The 22,386-nt window shown below is 38.0% G+C and overlaps 1 protein-coding gene across 1 annotated transcript in view; it reads right to left on the reverse strand.

The window, feature by feature from the left end:
• LOC126298352 (cytochrome P450 4c3-like) overlaps positions 1-22,386 on the reverse strand; it is a 163,571-nt gene that overhangs the window by 113,106 nt on the left and 28,079 nt on the right. Inside the window, exons 2-3 of the mRNA XM_049989648.1 lie at positions 11,192-11,298; positions 10,022-10,112 (exon numbers count right to left, since the gene is read on the reverse strand). Coding sequence (XP_049845605.1) covers positions 10,022-10,112; positions 11,192-11,298 — 198 coding nt within the window. The remainder of the gene's footprint in view (positions 1-10,021; positions 10,113-11,191; positions 11,299-22,386) is intronic.

The raw sequence follows: 22,386 nt of genomic DNA on the forward strand, positions 1-22,386 counted from the left end.
CTCAGGGACTTAAAACTATTTTCTGAAACCAATGGCATTTAACACTTCAGAACTGCACTGTGTCATCTTGAGGCAATAGACTTACTGAAAGATTCATATTAACTTTCAAGTCAAACATGATGAATCTGTTTTGATGGAACAGAAAAGACAATGCATTATTGATCTTCCTCCCTTAGTATAGGGTAACTACACAAGATGCACAATCTCCAGCAGGGAAACTACTTGGATGACTGCTTCAAACATTAATGTCAATTTTAAAGCCAACCATACCTCCATAAGCTGAGCTTCAACAACAGTTGAAACAATTTTTTTTCTAATGATTCCTGCTACATTGGTATCTTGATACAGTTCATCTGGCTCTTGGTTGTGTCTGATCGTCCATTCATTGGTGTTGGTGTCGAACACCAGACCAAAGCTCATCTGCAGCAGTTTTTCCTCAAATATGAGGAATTTGTGAAAGTCCAGCTTTCAGATACTCCCCGTCTGACAGCCATGTGGTATTACAAGTTAGATCAGGGTTTTATATAGCTGAATCTAGAACTGGAACAGGCACCTGGGCTGAAGCAGTTGTGTTATTGGCTTCCGGCCTATATCCTGGCACTGATCTCTACTTTCTATGACAACTTCTCTGTGGGAAGTTCTCATAGCTATTTAAATTCATGCAGTGACTGTTGTTATTCCATATCCCGATGTGATTGGTGAGTCATGATGAGGTAATCCATCTTGGTTTCATTTATGAGCAGCCCAAATTTGCTGGCAGCCACCTCTAGTACCTTAGTCATTTGTTTTGGTTCCTCTTCAGAGATGTTGTTTAAGCAGATCTCATCTGCATAGGCTAGATATTACAAGTTTTTCCCTTCAACTCAGATCACTTCAAAGTTCTGCTTCAAAGTGTCATGTATTATCTTCTCAAGGACAAACCTGAAGAGAGTATAAGACAAACCTTCTCCTTGTCTCAGACCTCTCACAACTTCAAAGTCACCTGATACTCAGTTTTCCATCTTTCCCTTACCATTTGTGTCTCTCAGGCAGATCTCTGCTATGCTGATGAGCTTCTGTAGCATCCCTGTTAGACAGCTTAATAGGCTCTTGCAGTGTAGGCCTTCTTGAAATCTACAAACAAAAAGTGAAGTTCTGTACTGTATTCTCTCAGTTTTTCAGTGAGCATTCAGAGAATGGAGATGTGATTGAGTGTTGACCTTCCTAGCCAAAAATCCCCTTGATATTCACCAATTATTGATTCTGCAAGGGTTAGTCCTATGTGCAAGGCAGTTATACAGGATCTTGTAGCATATACTAAGCAGTCATCATATTTCTATTTGTCACATGTCTTATGGACTGGATAGATCATAGCCACTTCCATTCTGTTGATAATTCTTCTCTGGCCTTGATTATTTGTATCTGGTGGTGTAGTCTTTCTGCAAGTTTCTCACCTCGTGTCTGGCTCATTCCAGCCTGTATTCCATCTTCTTATTCTTAAGTCATTTGATTTGCATTTTGAACTCATCCAATGTGGGTGGGGGTCAGCCTGTGTCAGCTGTGATTAGAGACTGTAAATATAGCCATATTTTGCATTCATTACAGTTGTGATGCTGGGTGAAGTACTTCTTCCACCTGTCAGCCATTTCACTGTTGTTGATCAGAATTTTATCATCTGAGTCTCTGACAAATTTCTGTCTGGCCTAGTACCCTCTAATAAAAAATTTCACATTTTGGAATATTTCCCTCATCTTGTTTTCTCTAAAATCTTCTTCCAACTCAACAATGAGGTTCTTAACATACTTTCTCTTTGCTCTTCTCAGAGTTGCTTGGGTAGCTATTCAAACCTCCTCAAATTGTGCTTTACTGTGCACCAGATCTGTCTCCTGCAGCCATTTTCTCATAGCTTTCTTTCTCTCTTCCAAAGCATCAGTGCATATCTTTCCAAACCAGACCATCTTGTCAACTGAGTTTCTCTTCATTGTTTCCTTTGTGGCATCAGTCGTTAAGTTCCTGATGTCCCTCCATATTTGTTCAGGGTCTTCACTGCCACCTCATTCACTAAGTGCTTTGAAATGTTTGTTAAGTTGCAGTTGACATTCAGTCTTTATAGCTTCATCTTTCAGTCTTTACTGATTTTAAATTAATTATCCCTTTGGTAATTTCAGTTCTGACAACTTACAAAGTTTTTCATTACTCTAGATTGTTTTATAATTCACTTTACATATATTTTATATCATTTCCTTGTCACTATATCAATATTTTATGTCATTTTGGTGATAATTTTCAAGGTATTTTAGGTCATTAAAATCTGGGCCCTGCAGTTGCAGATCCTTTTTTATGTTCATAAAATAAATGAATTATTGTATGTACACCCACCAAATGGGGATGCCAACAAACAAGAAAGAAGGATACTAAGGAAGTCAGCCAGTTTCAACAACTTCCCCCCCCCCCCCCTTCCCATGAGATACACAACAGACACCCCAAGAGTCTGTCACCACACAGGCATAATTTCCTAGTGGCTCTCAGTTCTGTGCAGCAGCCTCTAGATGGCACTCAGAAACCCATACCTCTTCCAGTTTCTGTACCTTGTCTTTCAGAGCATTGTTTCATCCACTGATAGTGTGGACAGCCACTAAAGGGAGTGCTCTCAACTGTGGACTACATTGCTACCACCTTGTATTGGCAGACATGAAAACTCTTCTGCTAATAGGCCAAAACATAGCACACTGTGGAGACTCTCACAGTTCAGAACCAGCAGCAAGACAGTTCATTTCAGTGCATGTAGCCAGTTCAGTACAGTTCTCTACAGACCATATTCCAACTTAGCAGTTGCTGTTTATGGAGTAATAAAGACAACCCATGAGTATCTGCATCATTTCTATCAGTTAGTGACAATATAAAAGACTGCCAAGAGACAGCATTTTTATTTGGATAGCACTGTATTAGGCTTAGCATATCAACTATCACGCATCACACTGAACGAAAGTTCAGCACCAATTTGTGACACACTCTTAATAAATGTTGCTGATGATTTCATATTGTGTTGCAATGTTTCTGTTGTAGTGCTCCACTGTCAAACAAGTGTTTAGTTAGTAAGGGTGCAAACAGTCACCTTTAATGAACTATAGCAGTAAAATGCTTTTTTGCTACTGTGGATGTTTGGACTGAATTAATAGTAGCTTTCAGTTACAACATTCACAACAAGTGTTGTCAGAATTAAAATGGTCCAGTAATACTGGATTTTCCTTTGTAAGGAACATTTCAAAACAGAGTTCAGCATTTCTTCTTTTGCTTTGATACCAAAAATTTCAGTTCATTAGTCATCCATGAGTGTCTTTGATACCAGTGAAAGCCTTTATGTATGGTCAGCAATTTTAGGGTTTTATGGGAGGTCTTTCAATAAGATTCTACTGTGTTAATTTTCACTTATTGCCCTTTTTGTGCCCAAACATTCTTCCTTTGGAATCCATCTACCTATTCTCCCATGCTTTGTTTTACACCTCCTGTGCTGTAGTCATTGTTTCTTCAGAAGCTTTCTTACAGAGACTGTACAGCATAGAGGAGCCCTCCCATCACAAACTCTTCTACTAGGCAAATGTAAACCCAGTGCTTGGTCACTTTTTCTTCTAAACTTGAGCCACAGTTCCTGTACATGTTCCCACCAGAACTAAATGTTTTGAGTTCCTCCTTGAGATATGAGATATTACCTTTTTATCTAGCTTACTGAGCATGTCCATATTTCCACATGCTTTAACCATCTCTTGTAATCTGGTAATCATTGTTGCTACAGTTTACTCATGGTTGCTGATACCACTTTCAACATGGACATCCTGAAGAAGACATGTCTATTCATTGCTGCCAGCCAGAGTGGCTGAGCAGTTCTAAGCGCTATAGCCTGGAACCGCGTGACCGCTATGGTCGCAGGTTCAAATCTTGCCTCGGACATGGAAGTGTGTGACGTCCTTTGGTTAGTTAGGTTTAAGTAGTTCTAAGTTCTAGGAGACTGATGACCAAAGAAGTTAAGTCCCATAGTGTTCAGAGCCATTTGAACCATTTTTGAACTATTCATTGCTGTTGTTGTTGTTGTTGTTGTTGTTGTTGTTGTTGTTGTTGTCTTCAGTCCTGAGACTGGTTTGATGCAGCTCTCCATGCTACTCTATCCTGTGCAAGCTTCTTCATCTCCCAGTACCTACTGCAACCTACATCCTTCTGAATCTGCTTAGTGTATTCATCTCTTGGTCTTCCTCTACGATTTTTACCCTCCACGCAGCCCTCCAATATTAAATTGGTGATCCCTTGATGCCTCAGAACATGTCCTAACAACCGATCCCTTCTTCTGGTCAAGTTGTGCCACAAACTTCTCTTCTCCCCAATCCTATTCAATACTTCCTCATTAGTTATGTGATCTACCCATCTAATCTTCAGCATTCTTCTGTAGTACCACATTTCGAAAGCTTCTATTCTCTTCCTGTCCAAACTATTTATCGTCCATGTTTCACTTCCATACATGGCTACACTCCATACAAATACTTTCAGAAATGACTTCCTGACACTTAAATCTATACTCGATGTTAACAAATTTCTCTTCTTCAGAAACGCTTTCCTTGCCATTGCCAGTCTACATTTTATATCCTCTCTACTTCAACCATCATCAGTTACTTTGCTCCCCAAATAGCAAAACTCCTTTACTACTTTAAGAGTCTCATTTCCTAATCTAATTCCCTCAGCATCACCCGACTGAATTTGACTACATTCCATTATTCTCGTTTTGCTTTTGTTGATGTTCATCTTACATACTCCTTTCAAGACACTGTCCATTCTGTTCAACTGCTCTTCCAAGTCCTTTGCTGTCTATGACAGAATTACAATGTCATCGGCGAACCTCAAAGTTTTTATTTCTTCTCCATGGATTTTAATACCTACTCCAAATTTTTCTTTTGTTTCCTTTACTGCTTGCTCAATATACAGATTGAATAACATCGGGGAGAGGCTACAGCCCTGTCTCACTCCCTTCCCAACCACTGCTTCCCTTTCATGTCCCTCGACTCTTATAACTGCCATCTGTTTTCTGTACAAATTGTAAATAGCCTTTCGCTCCCTGTATTTTACCCCTGCCACCTTTACAATTTGAAAGATAGTATTCCAGTCAACATTGTCAAAAGCTTTCTCTAGGTCTACAAATGCTAGAAATTTAGGTTTGCCTTTCCTTATCTTTCTTCTAAGATAAGTTGTAAGGTCAGTATTGCCTCACGTGTTCCAGTATTTCTACGGAATCCAAACTGATCTTCCCCGAGGTCGGATTCTACTAGTTTTTCCATTCGTCTGTAAGGAATTCGAGTTAGTATTTTACAGCTGTGGCTTATTAAACTGATAGTTCGGTAATTTTCACAACTGTCAACACCTGCTTTCTTTGGAATTGGAATTATTCTATTCTTCTTGAAGTCTGAGGGTATTTCGCCTGTTTCATGCATCTTGCTCACCAGATGGTATAGTTTCGTCAGGACTGGCTCTCCCAAGGCCGTCAGTAGTTCCAATGGAATGTTTTCTACTCCGGGGGCCTTGTTTCGACTCAGGTCTTTCAGTGCTCTGTCAAACTGTTCCCGCAGTATTGTATCTCCCATTTCATCTTCATCTACATCCTCTTCCATTTCCATAATATTGTCCTGAAGTACATCGCCCTTGTATAGACCCTCTATATACTCCTTGCTATTGCATCTAATATATTTTGCATGATGTCTTGCCTTTTCCACCACTTGCAAAACTGTATTTTTTGCAGCTGATTGTTGGATGGTTAAAGTTTTTTTTGATGATGACATTACTAACAAGCTGCAGTTTTTCACAGTGTTTTGGTATACATCTGGGTGTGTATCTGGTGGTTGGTAGGGATCTAATTAAAAGTTAATGCCCACCCTTGATACTGAGCCTTCCTCAAACAATCTTGTTTGCTGCTTCAATCTCAGTCTTGGTAGATTTCAGTTTCTATTGCAACAAATGCACTACCTTCATCATCCATTAGCTCATAATTTCAATACACACTTTGATTTCACCTAAAAAATTTCTCCGCTGTAAATTTAAAGTTTTAGCTATCAGTCTGTACTTAGTATTACATGATCTCCATTATTCTTTAAGGGTACTACAAACTCTGTTGTGTTTTTCTTTCTTGTGAAGGCTTTAGCCACTCGTCAATACAATTTTAATAGTTTAATCTGCTTGGAGCATTTATGTAGATCTTTCACTAATAATTTGAAGGTGTCTTATTGCTACCATTATCTGCACTGGATAGAGAGTCACCTAATCCAAAAAGACCTTCTGTTCATCCACAGACAGTCATCAGCATGGGTAGCAGCCTCTGAAATTTGCATGGGATAGTCATAATGTTTTAATTATTGGCTGGAAAAAAATTTCTAATAAATTTTTTGTTTGTTTATAAAAATGAAGCAGCTCATAGATAAAGTGGGGTGGTGTGCAGTAATTAATTGCAAGCTTTTTAAAGGGAACAAAATTGCAAAAATCTGTTCTGAGTTGGTGGAAGTGAACAGCAACAGTATACCATCATAGCATACAGTGATTAGCTGACACAGACACTTCCTGCATGACCAAACATGTCTGAATGGTAAAAAATATATGAAAGAAACAATGCCCTTTTCCAAGAAATGAGATTAATTGGGAGTAAGGTGCAGCAAGGGATACACTGTTCTTTGACTAGGTCTCAGCTGGAGTATTTGAGTTTTGTGTGAGGCTCATACTAATCGTATCTTATTTTAGGCATTGAGGAGGTACAAACAAGAGCACTAAGATTTTCCAGAAAAATGTTATTTGCTCACTTTACCATGTATAACTGATAGAAGAACTAGAGAATATCTAACAAAGAGTGGTGTCTTTCATCACAGGATCATTTAGTCTGTGTGCCAGTATTACAGATTTACTCAACAAACTCCAGTGGCAGATGTTACAAGAGAAGGGTTGTACGTCACAGAGAGGCTTACTATGGAAATTTCTAGAGTGTCCCTTCCAGGAAGAGTCAGACAACATATTACCTCCTCCCAAATAAATCTTGTGAAATGATCACAATGCAAAAATTTGAGAAATTTGAGCTAATACGGAGACCTACCAACAATCATTTTTCCCATACACCATACATGAGTGGAATAGGAAGGAGGTATCAGTTAGTGATACTAGAAGTAGTCTCCACAATTTCCTCACAAACTGTGGAAATAGGGAGACCATTTTGAAACTTGCAACGTCCTACAATTTAAAGGCTGAAGTAAAAGCAGCTACTCGAGTAACAGAAACTTGACAAACAGCTCTTGATCAGTTTCTAGTCAAGAAGAGTTTACACAACACCTCACTAAAAATTTTCAGTGCAGGTTTTAGTGACCATCTTGCTCAAATATTAAGCATAAAAGTACAAGGCAGTATTATTAACAACATGTCTTTCAGAGCAATATCGAAGTTATAATCAGCATAATGTAAACTACTTCAACAACTTATTACAGAAAGACAAATGGTCAGGAGTGTACAAAATGAATGTTATAATGGAAAATTCAACACTTTCATTGATACATTAACCCATTTCTTTGAACTTGCATTCCCACTGAAAACATTAACCATATGGGGGAACTCTAGAACAAACAGCTGGATCACAAAGGGAATAAAGGTTTCATGCCAAAAGAAAAGACTACAACATGAAATATGTAACTCAAAAAATTCCTCGCCTGTAGTACGTGCATACTGTAAAAAATACTCCAAAATATTAAGAAAATTAATAAAAGCAGCAAAAATAATGCATAATGATGAAATCATTTATAATTCAGCTAATAAAACAAAGACTATGTGGAGTGTTACAAACAAAGAATCTGGAGAATACAGACAATCTTGCAAAAATATAACACTATCACATAAAAATAAAAAAGTAACAAATGCCTTAGAAGTAGCCAACACATTTAACAACTTTTTCCACAGGTGTTGCTGATAATATGCTACAATCAAACTTTAAGAGCACCCAGACAAATGAATATAAAATAAGTACATGTAAAGGATCAATGTACATCAGTTCTGTTTCACAAGATGAAGTAGCTAAAGCAATAAAAGGACTAAGAAATTCCAAATCGGCAGGTATTGATGGTATACCTGCAAATGTTAAAGAAGAGCGCATCAAACCTAATTGAAGTACTCACACACTAATGTGACTGCTCACTTCAGGCAGGCACTTTCCCCGATGTGTTGAAAACATCAAAAGTTATTCCTGTATATAAAAAAGGTGATAAAGACAATGTAAATAACTACAGACCCACAACCATTTCCTCCTGCATCTCTAAAGTACTGGAAAAAGTTATGTATGAGAAACTTATGAAATTTATAAATAAAAACAGCATCCTATGTGATAAACAACATGGATTCAGAAATAAGAGGTCAACAACAACTGCTGTCTATGAGTGCATCAATTCTATCCCAAACCTGAGGGACAAAAAACAGGAAACAATAGGAGTATTTATTGACTTGTCAAAAGCTTTTGACATGGCGGACCATAAAATTCTGCTATTAAAGCTTGAAAGATATGGTACTCGAGGTCTGTCCCACAAGTGGATCAGTTCCTTCCTGACTAATCGTAAGCAGGCAGTGAGCATCAAGCACACAAATATTGAAATAAAAACTGTATCTAATCACTTATCTTACAATAAACAAATTAAATGTCATGTACCCCAAGGATCAGTAATGGGACCCCTTCTGTTTCTTCCGTACATAAATGATCTAAGCTTAAATGTAGATGCACACAGAACAATCATATTTGCAAATGATACCACAATTGTACTAAAAAGTGACGATGATGAACAGTTACAGCAGACAGTAAACATGGTCACGAAACAACGTAGCAGCTGGGCTCAGACTAGTCATCTTGTAATAAACAGTAAGAAAATCAGTGCTCTAAAATTCACCAATGTTCCTAACAAGGACATGTTTATTCCATCAGTCTCTATTAATGACAAACCAGTTGGTAACAATACTGAAACCAAATTCTTAGGACTTTGGCTGCAAAAGTAACATCAGACAGAAAAGGCATATTGAATACCTCAATGCAGAACTGAGCAAATCATGTTACCTTCTTCATTCATTAAAATCATGCTGTAGTGAGAAAACAGTATTGAATGCATATCATGCGTACTTTCATTCTCATCTTAGATATGGGATCACCTTCTGGGGAAACTCTAAAACAGCTAATAGCACTTTTAAACTACAAAAAAGGGCCATTAGAATCTTGTTTGGGTGCAAGCCTAGAGACTCTTGTAAACCCGTGTTTAAGAAATCTGGTATTCCTCCATTACCATGAGTATACATTATGGAAACCCTTTTGTTCTTTACATTAAATGTAATAGGCAAGGACTGGAGACTGCAAAAAAATTGTGATATACATGATCACTTTACCAGACAAAACCAAAACTTACATATGACTCAAATCAGCACAGCACTGTGCCAAACAGGTACTTTTCACATGGGATTTAAGCTTTATAACAAACTTCCTGAAAACATAAAAGCTGTCACTGAGGTCAATACATTTGCAAAATCTCTAAAGTCATGTTTACAGCATCACTGTTTTTACTCCATTGAAGAATATTTAAATTTATGAAATATGTTATATAAATACTTACGTGTTAAGTGTATTATTGTATCCTTAAATATGTATGCCTTGAAATGACTTTCAGCCTGTATATTTACAACTTGACTTGTCCAATGTCTTATGCGTAAGCTGCTATGTAGACAACAGGACCAATAAAAAATACAATACAATACAATACAACACAACACCATCAGAAGGCTTGTGAAATATTGATGTAGATGTAGATTCCTGACTTCAGACAGGAGATGGAGGAACAGAATTAATATGGTCACTAATTGATAATCTGTATTACCAGGGGAATTAGAGAGTTCCAAAACAGTTTAATGCATATTAATAACAAAAATTAACACAAGACTTTGTCAGTTAATTTCAAGAAATATTTGTATCAGTATGTGAAAGTACATGAAGGTACAGAAAACTTGCCTGTGCTGGTTAACAGTCCTTTGCACAACCATGGCTCCAGAATCAAGTAATCATCACTTTTTGTAATATGTTGCTGGCTACTTAGGATTTTCTGCAGAAGAAAGGTATACTTGAGGAAATTTATACTATTTTTCAGACACTACAATGATTCATATGTGATGAATAATTTATATGGAATTCAGTGTCCAAACTGGTAAATGTGTTTCCCTAAAAATTGTAGTTTATTTTATGTGCTTGACATCATATGCCAGTTAATGAAATCAGTTTGCTTGTGGAAGATGTAGTATAAAAGCCATGCAGTTTGTGTAAGTTTCTTTTCCTGCAGAAGAAGCAAATTCATGTTTTGAACATATTCTGACTGGTTTTAGTTTTTTGTGTATATATCAATGTTGAAGTTGGTTAATGCAGAAAATTAAAATCCAAGATGTTCACTAACTCTCATATTTCTATACCATCAGTGACACTTGAATCAGAAGTGACATGAGTTTGTGGACAACTTACTTCAGAGAATATTCCTTAGAGAACAGTAATACTGAACAGAAAACCATTTCTGACTTTTAACTAAAAACTGATGTGCACAATTTCAGTTTAATTCACTGTAAGATTTAAAATCAAATGAACTGAATAGACTTCTAAGAAAATTGTCAATAGCCCTACAAAAATCAAAAAATAACCAAGTAAATATATGATGGCATTACATTAACTAATTAAAAGTACCCAACTACATAAAATTTTAAAGTTATAGCATAAAAACTGCTGGCTGGTCACTACCCTAAAATATGTTTGGACTCAACATTTCATTGAGAGTCCTCTTAGACAATTGAGGTGACTTGCCACTGTAAGTCCTTATATAGGCTGGTGTGGCTGTGAAAGCTATTAAATATGTACTGAAATGAGATATTCTTTGGTTTGTTAATGCAGTGTCATCGTATATGTACTTGAATATTGGTTTATTTATTTTTGGAGGGCTATCATTAATTACTACCCAAACAAAGTCAATTTTGATTAAAATATAAATTATTGAGCATTGGCCGGAGTAAACTTTACAGTGAAAATGAATTTGCTCACAAATTTTCTCAGCCAATAACATGGTAAATATGAACAAATTCTAAGAGAATTTACATAACAATTCTTATAAACAGAGATAACTGATAAGATAAAATGCCATACCTCAACGCCATCTGGATCACCGATAAACACTATTGTGACACCCAGGAACCATATTTTGTATATAGGATAATAATCATCATATATTTTCTTCAGGACTGGTATGAATTCTGAAACAATGATGTTGCAAGAGTTAGAATATTTTCCTACACATTATCAATAGGTAATAAGACAAAAACCATAAAATGTCTTATTGAATGACAGCATCCTCTCAACAGTAGCCCTACAAATACAGTATTGGTATCCTACCAGGACCCTGAGAATTTGAGAATATTATACATATAAGATGTTAGGAAATAAAATTTGCTAGGCATGCTTTCCCATTTTTCACTTTGAAAATGATCTTACTTTATCAGTGTGCCTATGTCTCCAATCTACTACAGCTCATTTGAAGAAGGTATTTAATATATCCTGACTTATTTAAAGTAACAAAAATGTAGCTGATAATTAATTGAAACCCTCAGCTGTCGACAGGTGTTGTTGATACACCTCGATGGGGACAGCTGAAAATGTGTGCCCCAACTGGGACTTGAACCCAGGATCTCCTGCTTACATGGCAGACGCTCTATCCATCTGAGCCTCTGAGGACACAGATAAATAGCGTGACTGCAGGGACTTATCCCTTGCACGCTTTCCCTGCAGTCGCACTATTCATCTGCGTCCTCGGTGGCTCAGATGGATAGAGTGTCTGCCATGTAAGCAGGAGATCTTGGGTTCGAATCCCAGTTGGAGCACACATTTTCAGCTGTCCCCATTGAGGTATATCAACAACACCTGTCAACAGCTGAGGGTTTCAATTAATTATCATTTATTCTAGAGAAGCTGCATGGTCATCAATGGCATCTGTTCTTTTGAGAACAGTTAATATCTCCAAAAATATAACTTCTCATCAAAAAAGATTAAAGAAGTATTATTGGTTATGCCAGATCTATAAAATTACTGTCCGTCTTTCCTTACATGTTTCAGTATGCTGTAACCACACCCATTCTGAATTTATCGAATTTCCTGAAAATCATCAGCTCATTCACTGATCCTGCAACATGCAATTCCATCAGTGTGCTTCATTCTAGTGCTGAACTTAAAGGTTTCAAAATTTGGTGAACAACTCTCCCCCTCCTTCCGTCCATATTCTCCTGCCCCCCCCCCCCTTCCAAAAATCTGGTCCATCTCCTCTGCTTTCCTTTCTCTGTCCTTCTCGCGTCCCCTCTCTCTGTCCACCTCCTCTTCCTCCCTCTCTGTCCATCTTCACCTTTTTCCTTTCTCCATCTACTTCCTCTTCTCCCCTCTCTCTGCCCATTTTCTCATCTTCCCTTTCACTATCCTTTTCTTCCTCCCCCTATCTCTGTTGATCTCCTCCTTCCTCTCTATCTGTCTATTTCTTCCTCCCCCCTCTCTCTGTATATCTCCTCCCCTTTTCTCTCTCTCTTTCTCTCCATGTCCAGTTCATGGCCTAGTGTCTAGTGTTTCTGCCTCTGAATCATGGAGCCGTGGGTTTGATTCCCTGCCGGGTCAAGGATTTTTTCCACCCAGGGACTGGGTTTTTGTGTTGTCCTCATCATTTCTTTATCATGTAGCGAGCCTGGACTGTGTTAAGGTTAGGAATTTGTATGGGTGCTGATGGCCATGCAGTTGAGTGCTCCACAAACCAAATATAATAATATTAATAATAATAATCATCATCATCATCCCTGTCACCTTTTCTCCCCTCTCTCTGGCCATGTCCTCCTCTTCCCTTTCTGTCCATTTCCCCCTCACTCTCTCTCTGTTTGTCTCCACATCCCCCTATCTGTGTCCATATCCTCCTTCCCCCTCACTGTCTGTATATCTCTTCCTACACCCTTCTCTCTCCACATTTTCCTACAAATTATCAATAGAAATTAAAACAAAAGTCATAAAATTGCTTATTAAATGACAGCATTCTCACCGCAGCAGGAGTTTGCTGGTTCTACCACCCACATTATTTTCTTCCATGCAGTAAGTAATATGTGTACCAAGTTCAGCTGAAATTTATCCAGCTAAGGCTTTGCACATGTACATACATCTCTCATATATTTCACACATATTTAACATATCTGACACATATTTGCACACATATTTCACCTGTATCCCTAGGGACTTTAACCCTGCAGTTTTATTTTCACACAGGTCAATTTTTATGACGTCATATCTCCTGAAATATGTATCATAAAATGGTATATTTTTGCAAGTATACAGTGGCATAAGTGAATAGTGCCTGCAAAATGTGTTGCAAATAAAGTTATTAGTAAAGAATTAATAAATTAAAAGATATGCCTGCTGTGGCACTTTTGCTGCATAAACAGAGAAAAAGTAGTAGCCAATTTTTTTTTCCTTTCATCATTTCACGGAGGGTGTCAGCCAGAAAAGTGTTTTAAAGGTTTTATGTTATGTGTAAAGTTGGTTGCAAGTCTCTAAATACTGGATGAATATAATCTGGTTGTTTGTGCAGTGTGAGCTATACTTCTCTTCCATCTCCACCCCTTTGAGAAGTAGATGGTTCTTACCCCAACATAAGTAATATGTGTAATAAGTTTGGTTGAAATTGATTCAGTGCTTTAGGAGGAGATGGGGAAAGTATATACATGCATACATACAGGTACAAACATACATATATCCACTTTTATAATATGTATGGATATTTTATGATAACCCTTGCTCTGTACTGTTATCATATTATATATGTGATTTAGATTAGGTATACCATTCTCTGCATAAACTCATAGCTAGGAAATGCTTGGAGGTTGGAACATATCAGAGACACAAAAATACAAAATAATACTTACAAGAGAACTAATGAGTCACAATTATTTCCACAGATCCTAAATGAAATGGTCATTAAGTGTATGGAGTAAGTCAAAAACTTTAAAAATATTTACAGTCACAGACTAATACAGATTTTACCACACACATCTAAACATGGAAGACAGTTAGTGAGCTATTGCAGCAAAACATTCTCAGAAAAGCTATGCACTATTCTATCTTATGTAGATCATATTATTGTACTAAAACAGTACACAAACAAAATTTTCTCATTCGGCACAAGAGTCTCATACTGGTCTAGCATGATACTCAGTTTAATGAATACCACTTGTTGTAAAGCTAAATGTTTATTCACCAAATCTTCCTTGCAGGAATTGCCCTGTCTTGTGTACTGCCTCATACTGCAAAGTCATCCTCCTGCCACAGTGCATCAGCACTACTCTGTCACTCCTGGACTGCTGGTTACCTTTTAGATTTTACTATCCCCATTAACATACATAAGTAAACCAAATAGACCACTAAATTAATTTGTCACTGCTCTATCAAATAATAATAATAATAATAATAATAATAATAATAATAATAAACACCATTCTTGTCACAGGTGGGACCAACTGACTGCCATGTCATCTTCTGCCAATGGCATCATTTCGGTGTGAGATGAAGGGGTAGCCATTAGCAGGCCACACTCCCAGCCATTGTCAGTTTAGTAGACCCAGTGGCACTATGACTCAGTCAAGTAGCTTCTCAATTGGTATCACAAGGCTGAGTACATCCTGTTCCAGTACTCCCACCAAGGTAAAATCTCTGGCCATACTGAGAGCTGAATCTCAGTCCACACATGGCAGCCAGCCACACTGAGCACAGATCTGTGGAGGCAGATGCTCTGTCCAAAGGGCACATCAAATTCCCCTTCATAAAGCATTTTGCTTGAAATGAGAAACAAACCTATTTTTTCTGTTGACATTGGGCATCACATGAAATACACAATGAGCAATATTTGTTTGGGATGAATTACCAAAACATTGATAAATCACGATGTAACTATTTGCTGAAATATCTGAGAAACTGAGTCTGGTGACTCTTAGCAGAGATACCTGCTAAATACATATGGAGTGATGCCTAGCTTTTTCACTTCAAAATACTTATGGATCATTAAAGATATTTGTGGTCTCCTTTCACCATGATGAAATGACAGGAGCTCATCAAATAAACATCAACACATTTTTCAACTAAATTTCTTATTGACATATAGGTGTTTTCTTAAATGGGTATATGACACTTTTTGCACCACAATAGCAGATCAGTATAAGGCAAATTTAATGATATAACTCATTTGTACATCTAACAAGAAATTACAAAGTAAAAATTTGTTTAATATGGGGAGTTTTGTGCTGTTTCCTCTGCTGCTTGAATAATACACTGCCTGGAAGTCTACTCCACTCTCCATGGAAACTAGCATTATTAATCTAAGTTAATGTGATTTGTACATCACCCACAATAGTCACCTGTGTTTTATACATGAGAGATAGATCATCATGCTATAAACCAGGCTGAATGATTTTGAGCACTATGAAGTTATCTTTGATACAAAAAAGTATTTAAACCTTTGTAAAATTTAATGTTCTAGCATGACAACAGCTCATTGCAAGTTTCTGTAGAGAATGGAGTATATTTCCATAAAATAGAGTTAATTCTTATATCTCAATAATAAATGAAGTTGTAAGGTGCATTAATCTTTGCTTATTGAGCTGTCAGTCACTAGTTGTCAAGAGGAAAAGAGAACATAATTATCTTTAATGAATCAATAGTTACTTTAGCTGAAAGAGTTTGGCAGTTTACCATATGTACATCAATTACTTTAGCCCCCTAAGGAATCCAGCATTGATGTAGAAGCTGTTCATAGCCAACAGACCCTTTAAGAACCTCTCAAATGATACTTTATTAGTAAGCAGACTTTTCACAGGGTTCCTTCAAGTTACTGAAAATACGGGTTCCTAGAAAATTGGCACTTTTTTAAACAAATTAAGTGGATTTAATGTCTTTGTGTAGATTTTCTCATTCTCAGTATTGATTCCATGAACCCAGTGGTTGATTTGAAATAGAAATAAGTTGTGTTCAGATATAAAATAAGAAACAGTAATGCATATATCTCAGTTCTTCAAATAGACCTCTGTGCACTGTTTCCAAATACGCTACAAATAATTTGTGTTTCATGCTTTTGGACTTTGATTTTAGCTTGGTTTTGGGGAAGTTGTCCCAAATATCATACTTCATGACATACTGCAATGAAAGTGGCAAAATATGCCACCTGCTTAGTTGTACATTACCTTATGTTTGACAATATTCACACTACAAAACAAAAAAATTTATTTTAATGTTCCAACACAAGTAATTGTCAATTAATAATTCCAACAATTTGGTGCTGTCAACCTCTTCTCTCTCTACACCCTCATATTTTATGCATTTTCTGGGTAGAAATCTCTTGTGGGTTCTGAGTAGCATACAGATCATTCTTCAAAAATAAAAGACAGTCAGTTGGTATTAATTTCTATAAATCATCCAATAACAGCTTTCTAAAGTTATATTTTATTTCTTATTTATTCCATAATTTACAAAACATTTAAATAGGATTTTTTTTTATTTATGACTCAGATCCACTCAAGATCATTTTAATCTGTATAAAACATTAGGTTCTTAAGGTTGATGAAATTTAAGCCTTTGGTAATTTCAGTAACACCTGTCTTTTAATATTAAACTGGTACAATAATGAAATAGAGACAGTGTACCTTCATTTTTATTTTTCAAGAAATATCTGAGAGCAGAAGTTCATAGTTTGCATTTTATTCTGCTAGTGAAGTAAGTGATGGAATCTAAAGAAACTTAAACCATGTTCACAAAATTAAGGATTTTCTGTGTCTGCAGTCACTATTTATGAGTGCTCATCAGATGCTAAATGTCTAATGAAATTCAGATGCAGAGATGGAACTTAATACCTGCCACAGACAGCAGTCAAAACAGAACTTCATGGATTAGATAGTTACTTTCAGTGTGTTAGATTAGTTAGAGAACAGAATTTGGAACTTCAGTGTCAGGCACCTATCAACACAAAAAGTTGAGTATTGTATGTATGTACTATTTTAATAAATGCTTATGACATATGACATATTTCTTATTGTGTTGCTTATGTTAATTGTTTGTGATTACATATGTTGCAAAGCATGCAAGCCAGCAATCTTGTACAGCAATGAACATTCTGTGGTATTAGATTCACTTGCTGCTACCTTGGATGTTTGGCACTAGACTTGATTTAGTGAATACAACAGGACTGAACTCCACTCCTTTGTAATGTGAGTCATGAACTTTCTTCAAAGCAAAATGTCAGTTCATGCTTTAATACATACAAATATAGTATCCAAATGATGGAAATTAAATGACAATGTACTATTATTTTTGCAAGAAATACGCCATTTTAATGTTGAACTACGTAGTTGAATCATTCTGCCAGTGGACACAGAACAATTTCTGTTTTCTAAGAAGTCACTAGATCTAAGAACAAAAGTAATGAAATATCAAGAAACATATCTGTAATTTGCATTTCCTGCTTAGATAGCCTCTATTTTTATTTTTGAAGAGGATAAAAATATGAAGGGTTTGGCATAAACAGGAATATAACATGATTACACACACTAATGTATAAAATGCATTACACAGCACTGGTGCAGAGACAGTGAAATACAACATACAGACCTGTCATCATATTAACATCAATTACCTTAACGGGGGTAGGACGTCAAACGGGCCAACTTGGAGCAGGAGAGGCATCTCAGGAGATTTTAATTTCCACTGTCTATACTTTTACAAATAAATTCGTAAAACTTTGTCAGCATCATCAGGAATGATTCGGGATTCACACTCGTTGCAGTGGAAGATCCAAACCATAACAAAATATTTTTTTTTAATGTGTTAAATTTCATCATTCTTTCACTTACTAGTGCCTGCATTTGTTGCTATAGGTACACTTTTCTTCATAAGTTACAAAGATTCTTCGATGAATTTTGCACATAATACAAACCATACTTACAGGTGTATGAAACTCTATAATTTATTTAATTTATGAAAAAATGAATGAGCTGTTATATTTTAAACTTCATGTTTAGAAAAAAACACAAATTTTCGTTAGTTACATCAATTATTACCACAGTTTTTAATAGATTTGTAAAATTCTGGAGTTTCATACGCCTTTGAGTATGGTTTGTATGCTGTGCAAAATTCATCGAAGAATCTCTCTTACTTATGAAGAAAAGTGTACCTATAGCAACAAATGCTGCCATTAGTAAGTGAAAAAAATGATGAAATTGCACGTGTAAAAAAAATTGTTATGTTTTTGAACTTCCACTGCTGTGAGTGTAAATTCTGAATCCTTCCTGGTCATGCTGAGAAAGTTTTATGAATTTATTTGTAAAAGTATAGACAGTGGAAATTAAAATGTCCTGTGATGCCTCTCCAGCTCCAAGTCAGCCCGTTTGATGTCCTACCTCCCTTAAAGGATGTGGGATCATGTATTTATGCACACATCCAAAAACGTTCTGCATCACGCAAATATGTCACAGAGGTATATTGCTATTGTGACTGTTCCTGTACTGACTGGAAGGTCATCCCTGTCATAGTTTGTAAACATATACATAGCTATCATGAGCACTACCTATGGGTAGAATGCTGCACTCAAAGGGACCTAAGCATTTCATTTGAAAGTAAAACACTAGTAGGCACACATTGGAGACATCTGTGGAACAGTAGAGTGAATGTGCATCATGCCATGAAGAATTATCACGACCAACAATCGGGTCTGAAACCATCACATTATGCACAGAAGGATGGTCAACCTGGAAAGATATTAGGCATGTGCACCAGAGGCAAAGTGAAGTCATGTGGACATGGAATTGGTTCCTGTTGACAGGTAGTGTTGAGGACTTCATGGCACAGGCCACCACATTCGACAGGTGCATAAAATTGTCAAGATCTGTGACTTTTGAGTAAAAAATAACCATGGCCTGAGTGCTCCAGGATTGAATTCAGCATTTGAAGAGGATATGGGACATAATGTGTTTTATCAAACTGTTGTGAGGTGATTGCATGATGCAGCTCTCAATTCCTGATGACCATGACAGTCAGCATGTCATCCACCACAATACTATGGACCCAGTTAAGGACGGGTGAAAAATCATGAAGAATGGATACCCCATGACTGGCTTGGGTTTTGTTTATGGACAAAACTCTGATCTTTTTGTACTCTGATAATTCCAGGCAACATGTTTGGAGGCAACCCAGTAATATCAAATGCCTCTTGTGTAACAAGGTAATGGTGGGGTGATATTCCTTAGGTGGCATTACATAGGGTCACCATACTTTTTTTTCTCTCTCTCTCTTTTTTTTCCTCTCTCTCTCTCTCTCTCTCTCTCTCTCTCTCTCTCTCTCTCTCTCTCTCTCTCACTGCTCTACAGTAAAGGGAAGAGATTCTGCAACCAATAGTGGGATTGTTTGGCTAGCATTTTGGTGACAATTTCATCTTGATGGATGATAGCTAACATTTTCTTTATGTTGTGCTCATGAACATGTTACTTCAGTATGCCAGGATCACCAGAATGGGCTGACCTGTCTGTTCCATAGATATGAACTTAATTGAACATGTGTGGCATTACTGAAACAAGCTATTTTCGAATCTCAACAGGACTACATACTCTGCACAGCTTATGCAGAATTGCCATTCAAGACTGGGACGATTTGGATCAGGGCTAGTTTTATGATCTCATCAATGATATGCCTCAATGGAGTCAAGCCTACATCCAAGCAAGGGGACATTCAGCTACATATTGATGTTGCTCAGGATTGCTGTGATAAAACTCCTGTAGGAAACAGATTATTGTGCCATTACACAAACATTTGCTTTTTTGATTTGGTTATCTAGACACAATTAAAATGTATATATGTGCATGCCTCAGACATATGTTTTGTTTTTTGTGCCATGAATTTTGAAATAAAAGGGTGATGGAAATCCTTTGTTGATGTGTGTATTAAAAGTGGCACACTCTATAAAGCTAGAGAAAGTATGGTACCAACTAGTGTAGATAAAAATTTAAAATTTTCACCTGGTGAACTAAGAACGGTACATTGATTCCATAAGGAACTGTTGTGAACAACAACGATAGACTGTAAGGGAGGAGAAGCACACAGTAATCAGTTGCAGTCTCATCAATTTCTATTACTCTTGCATATCTAGATTTTGGCTACAAATAGCCATCTTCAGTGCTTTTCAGTTACAGTCCAACAAAGTTGTGGCAGTACATGTCACTACATGATCTTGAAGGAGATATCAAAGTGATAAGGTATTGACCACGGTTCTCTCTTCTAATCATCAATACTTTTATTACATGACAAACATACAGGTTGAAGACAAGGCAGGAACTGAGTTCCCGGAAGTATACAAAAACAAAGATCAACTCAAAGACATAATACACATATGATTTTTTGGCCTATCAATCCATGTATCAACGCCACATGCCCCCTCCCCCCTCCCCCTCCTTGCAGTATGGAGTATGTACCCGAAGGTGGAGGGGGTTGTCGAGAGTTTAAGTGGGTTACAGTGAGTTCCTCCACGTCTAATGGCACAGGCCGTGTGGGAGGGGAGTGTGGAGCAAATCCTGGAATGCTGATGCTGAAGTCTTGAAGCAACATCGGCGGTCATAGTCATCGGCCGGTGCGGGAGTGCTGGTGTGGAAGGGCGTCGTTGACAGGGAACCTAATGATCACCTTTCCACTTTGCCTAACATAAGCACATAGCTTGTCACACGTAGCACTTCAAGAGATTTTGAAACACTTCACTACACGTTGTGACACACCACCTAACATGTCACAAAAATCATCACACGCAAGCACCACTAATATGGTATCACCACTAACGATGACAGATAAACCACAAATGTCATTAGGATGAACGTGAGTAGAGAGCTCGTAAGTGGTGCCTGCTAACGGAGAGGTATGCTGAGGCACTGGGGTGGGGAAACCATAGCACGGTGAAGGTGGTGTGCTGCAAGTAGAGGGGTGAGTGTCAGATGGTGAGGTCTGAGTGGGTGTGGCAGGAACCTGGCACCGGTTAGAAGAACGGCTTGGTGTGCTGTTGCACAAAGATGGAACTGTTATATTAGAGCTTTGGGAGCTGGGGCCTCTGCTATGGGAGCTGGGAGGCGGAAATCCCTGGAATGAGTGTGGGCTCATTGACAGGACCAGTGTAGGCGTGAGTTTACTTGAATCATGAGCAGAGGAAGAAGGCCGAGAGTGGCCAGAGAGCGTGGTCTCTTCAACGGTGGGTGAGGTAGGGAAAACTTGATGCGAGCAGTTTTAACCCTGTTGAGGGAGACAGTAGTTACTGAGTGCTTAATTACGATGTCCATTGTGTTACTGGTTCGTTTAACAACTCTGTACGGCCCTGTGTAAGGGGGCTGTAACAGGGCTTTTACAGTGTCATTGCGAAGGAACACAAATTCGCAAGTGTTGAGCTTCTTGGGAACATATGTGTGCGGCTGAGTGTGGCTGGAAGGGGGCGGGGATTGAAGCTTGTTCCAGTGTAACCTCACCCGTTCTACCAAGGATGGCAGTTCAGATGGTTTGGCGACTGGAGTAGGGGCAACAAGTTCGCCTGGCAGTGTAAGGTTCTGGCCGTAGATGAACTCAGTCACTGAGCCTTTCAGGTCTTCCTTGAAAGTGGTCCACAAACTGAGTAAGACTAAATGCAGGGCTTCCGTCCAAAAGAGGCCATGGCAATGTAGGGCTGTCTTAAGCGTCCTATGCCAATGTTCCACGAGGCCGTTGCTTTGGGGGTGGTAAGCTGTTCAATGAATTTTCTTGATGCCACACAGCTTACATAGTTCAAAAAACAAGGCAGAGTCAAACTGACGGCCTTGGTCGGTCATCAAGTAAACAGGGCAGCAAAAGTGTGAAATCCAAGTGTCTATGAAGGATTGTGCCACTGATTTGATCTAATATTGGGTAGCAGGGCAGCTTCCACCCAACGAGAGGTTCTGTCTATAGTAGATAGCACATATCTGTAACCCTCGGAGGGGGTGAGGGTTTCCACCGAGTCAATGTGAACATTCTGGAAGCGACTGGGAGGAGCGGTGAAGCTGCCTAGTGGGGGCGATGTCTGACACAAAACTTTATTTTGTTGGGATGGAGTGCAGGCACGGGCACAGGCTTGGCAGTTGCAACACATGTCGCGCCAGACGTAGCGCCCTGAAATAAATCTGGTAGAGGCTCTCACACCTGGATGAGCTATGTTGTGTAATCTGTCGAACACTTGTCTCTGTAGAGGTTTGGGTATGAAGGGATGCAGCATACCAGTTGATTCGTCACACCAACCAAAC

This window comes from Schistocerca gregaria, chromosome X, assembly GCF_023897955.1.
Source record: "Schistocerca gregaria isolate iqSchGreg1 chromosome X, iqSchGreg1.2, whole genome shotgun sequence".
NCBI lineage: Eukaryota > Metazoa > Arthropoda > Insecta > Orthoptera > Acrididae > Schistocerca > Schistocerca gregaria.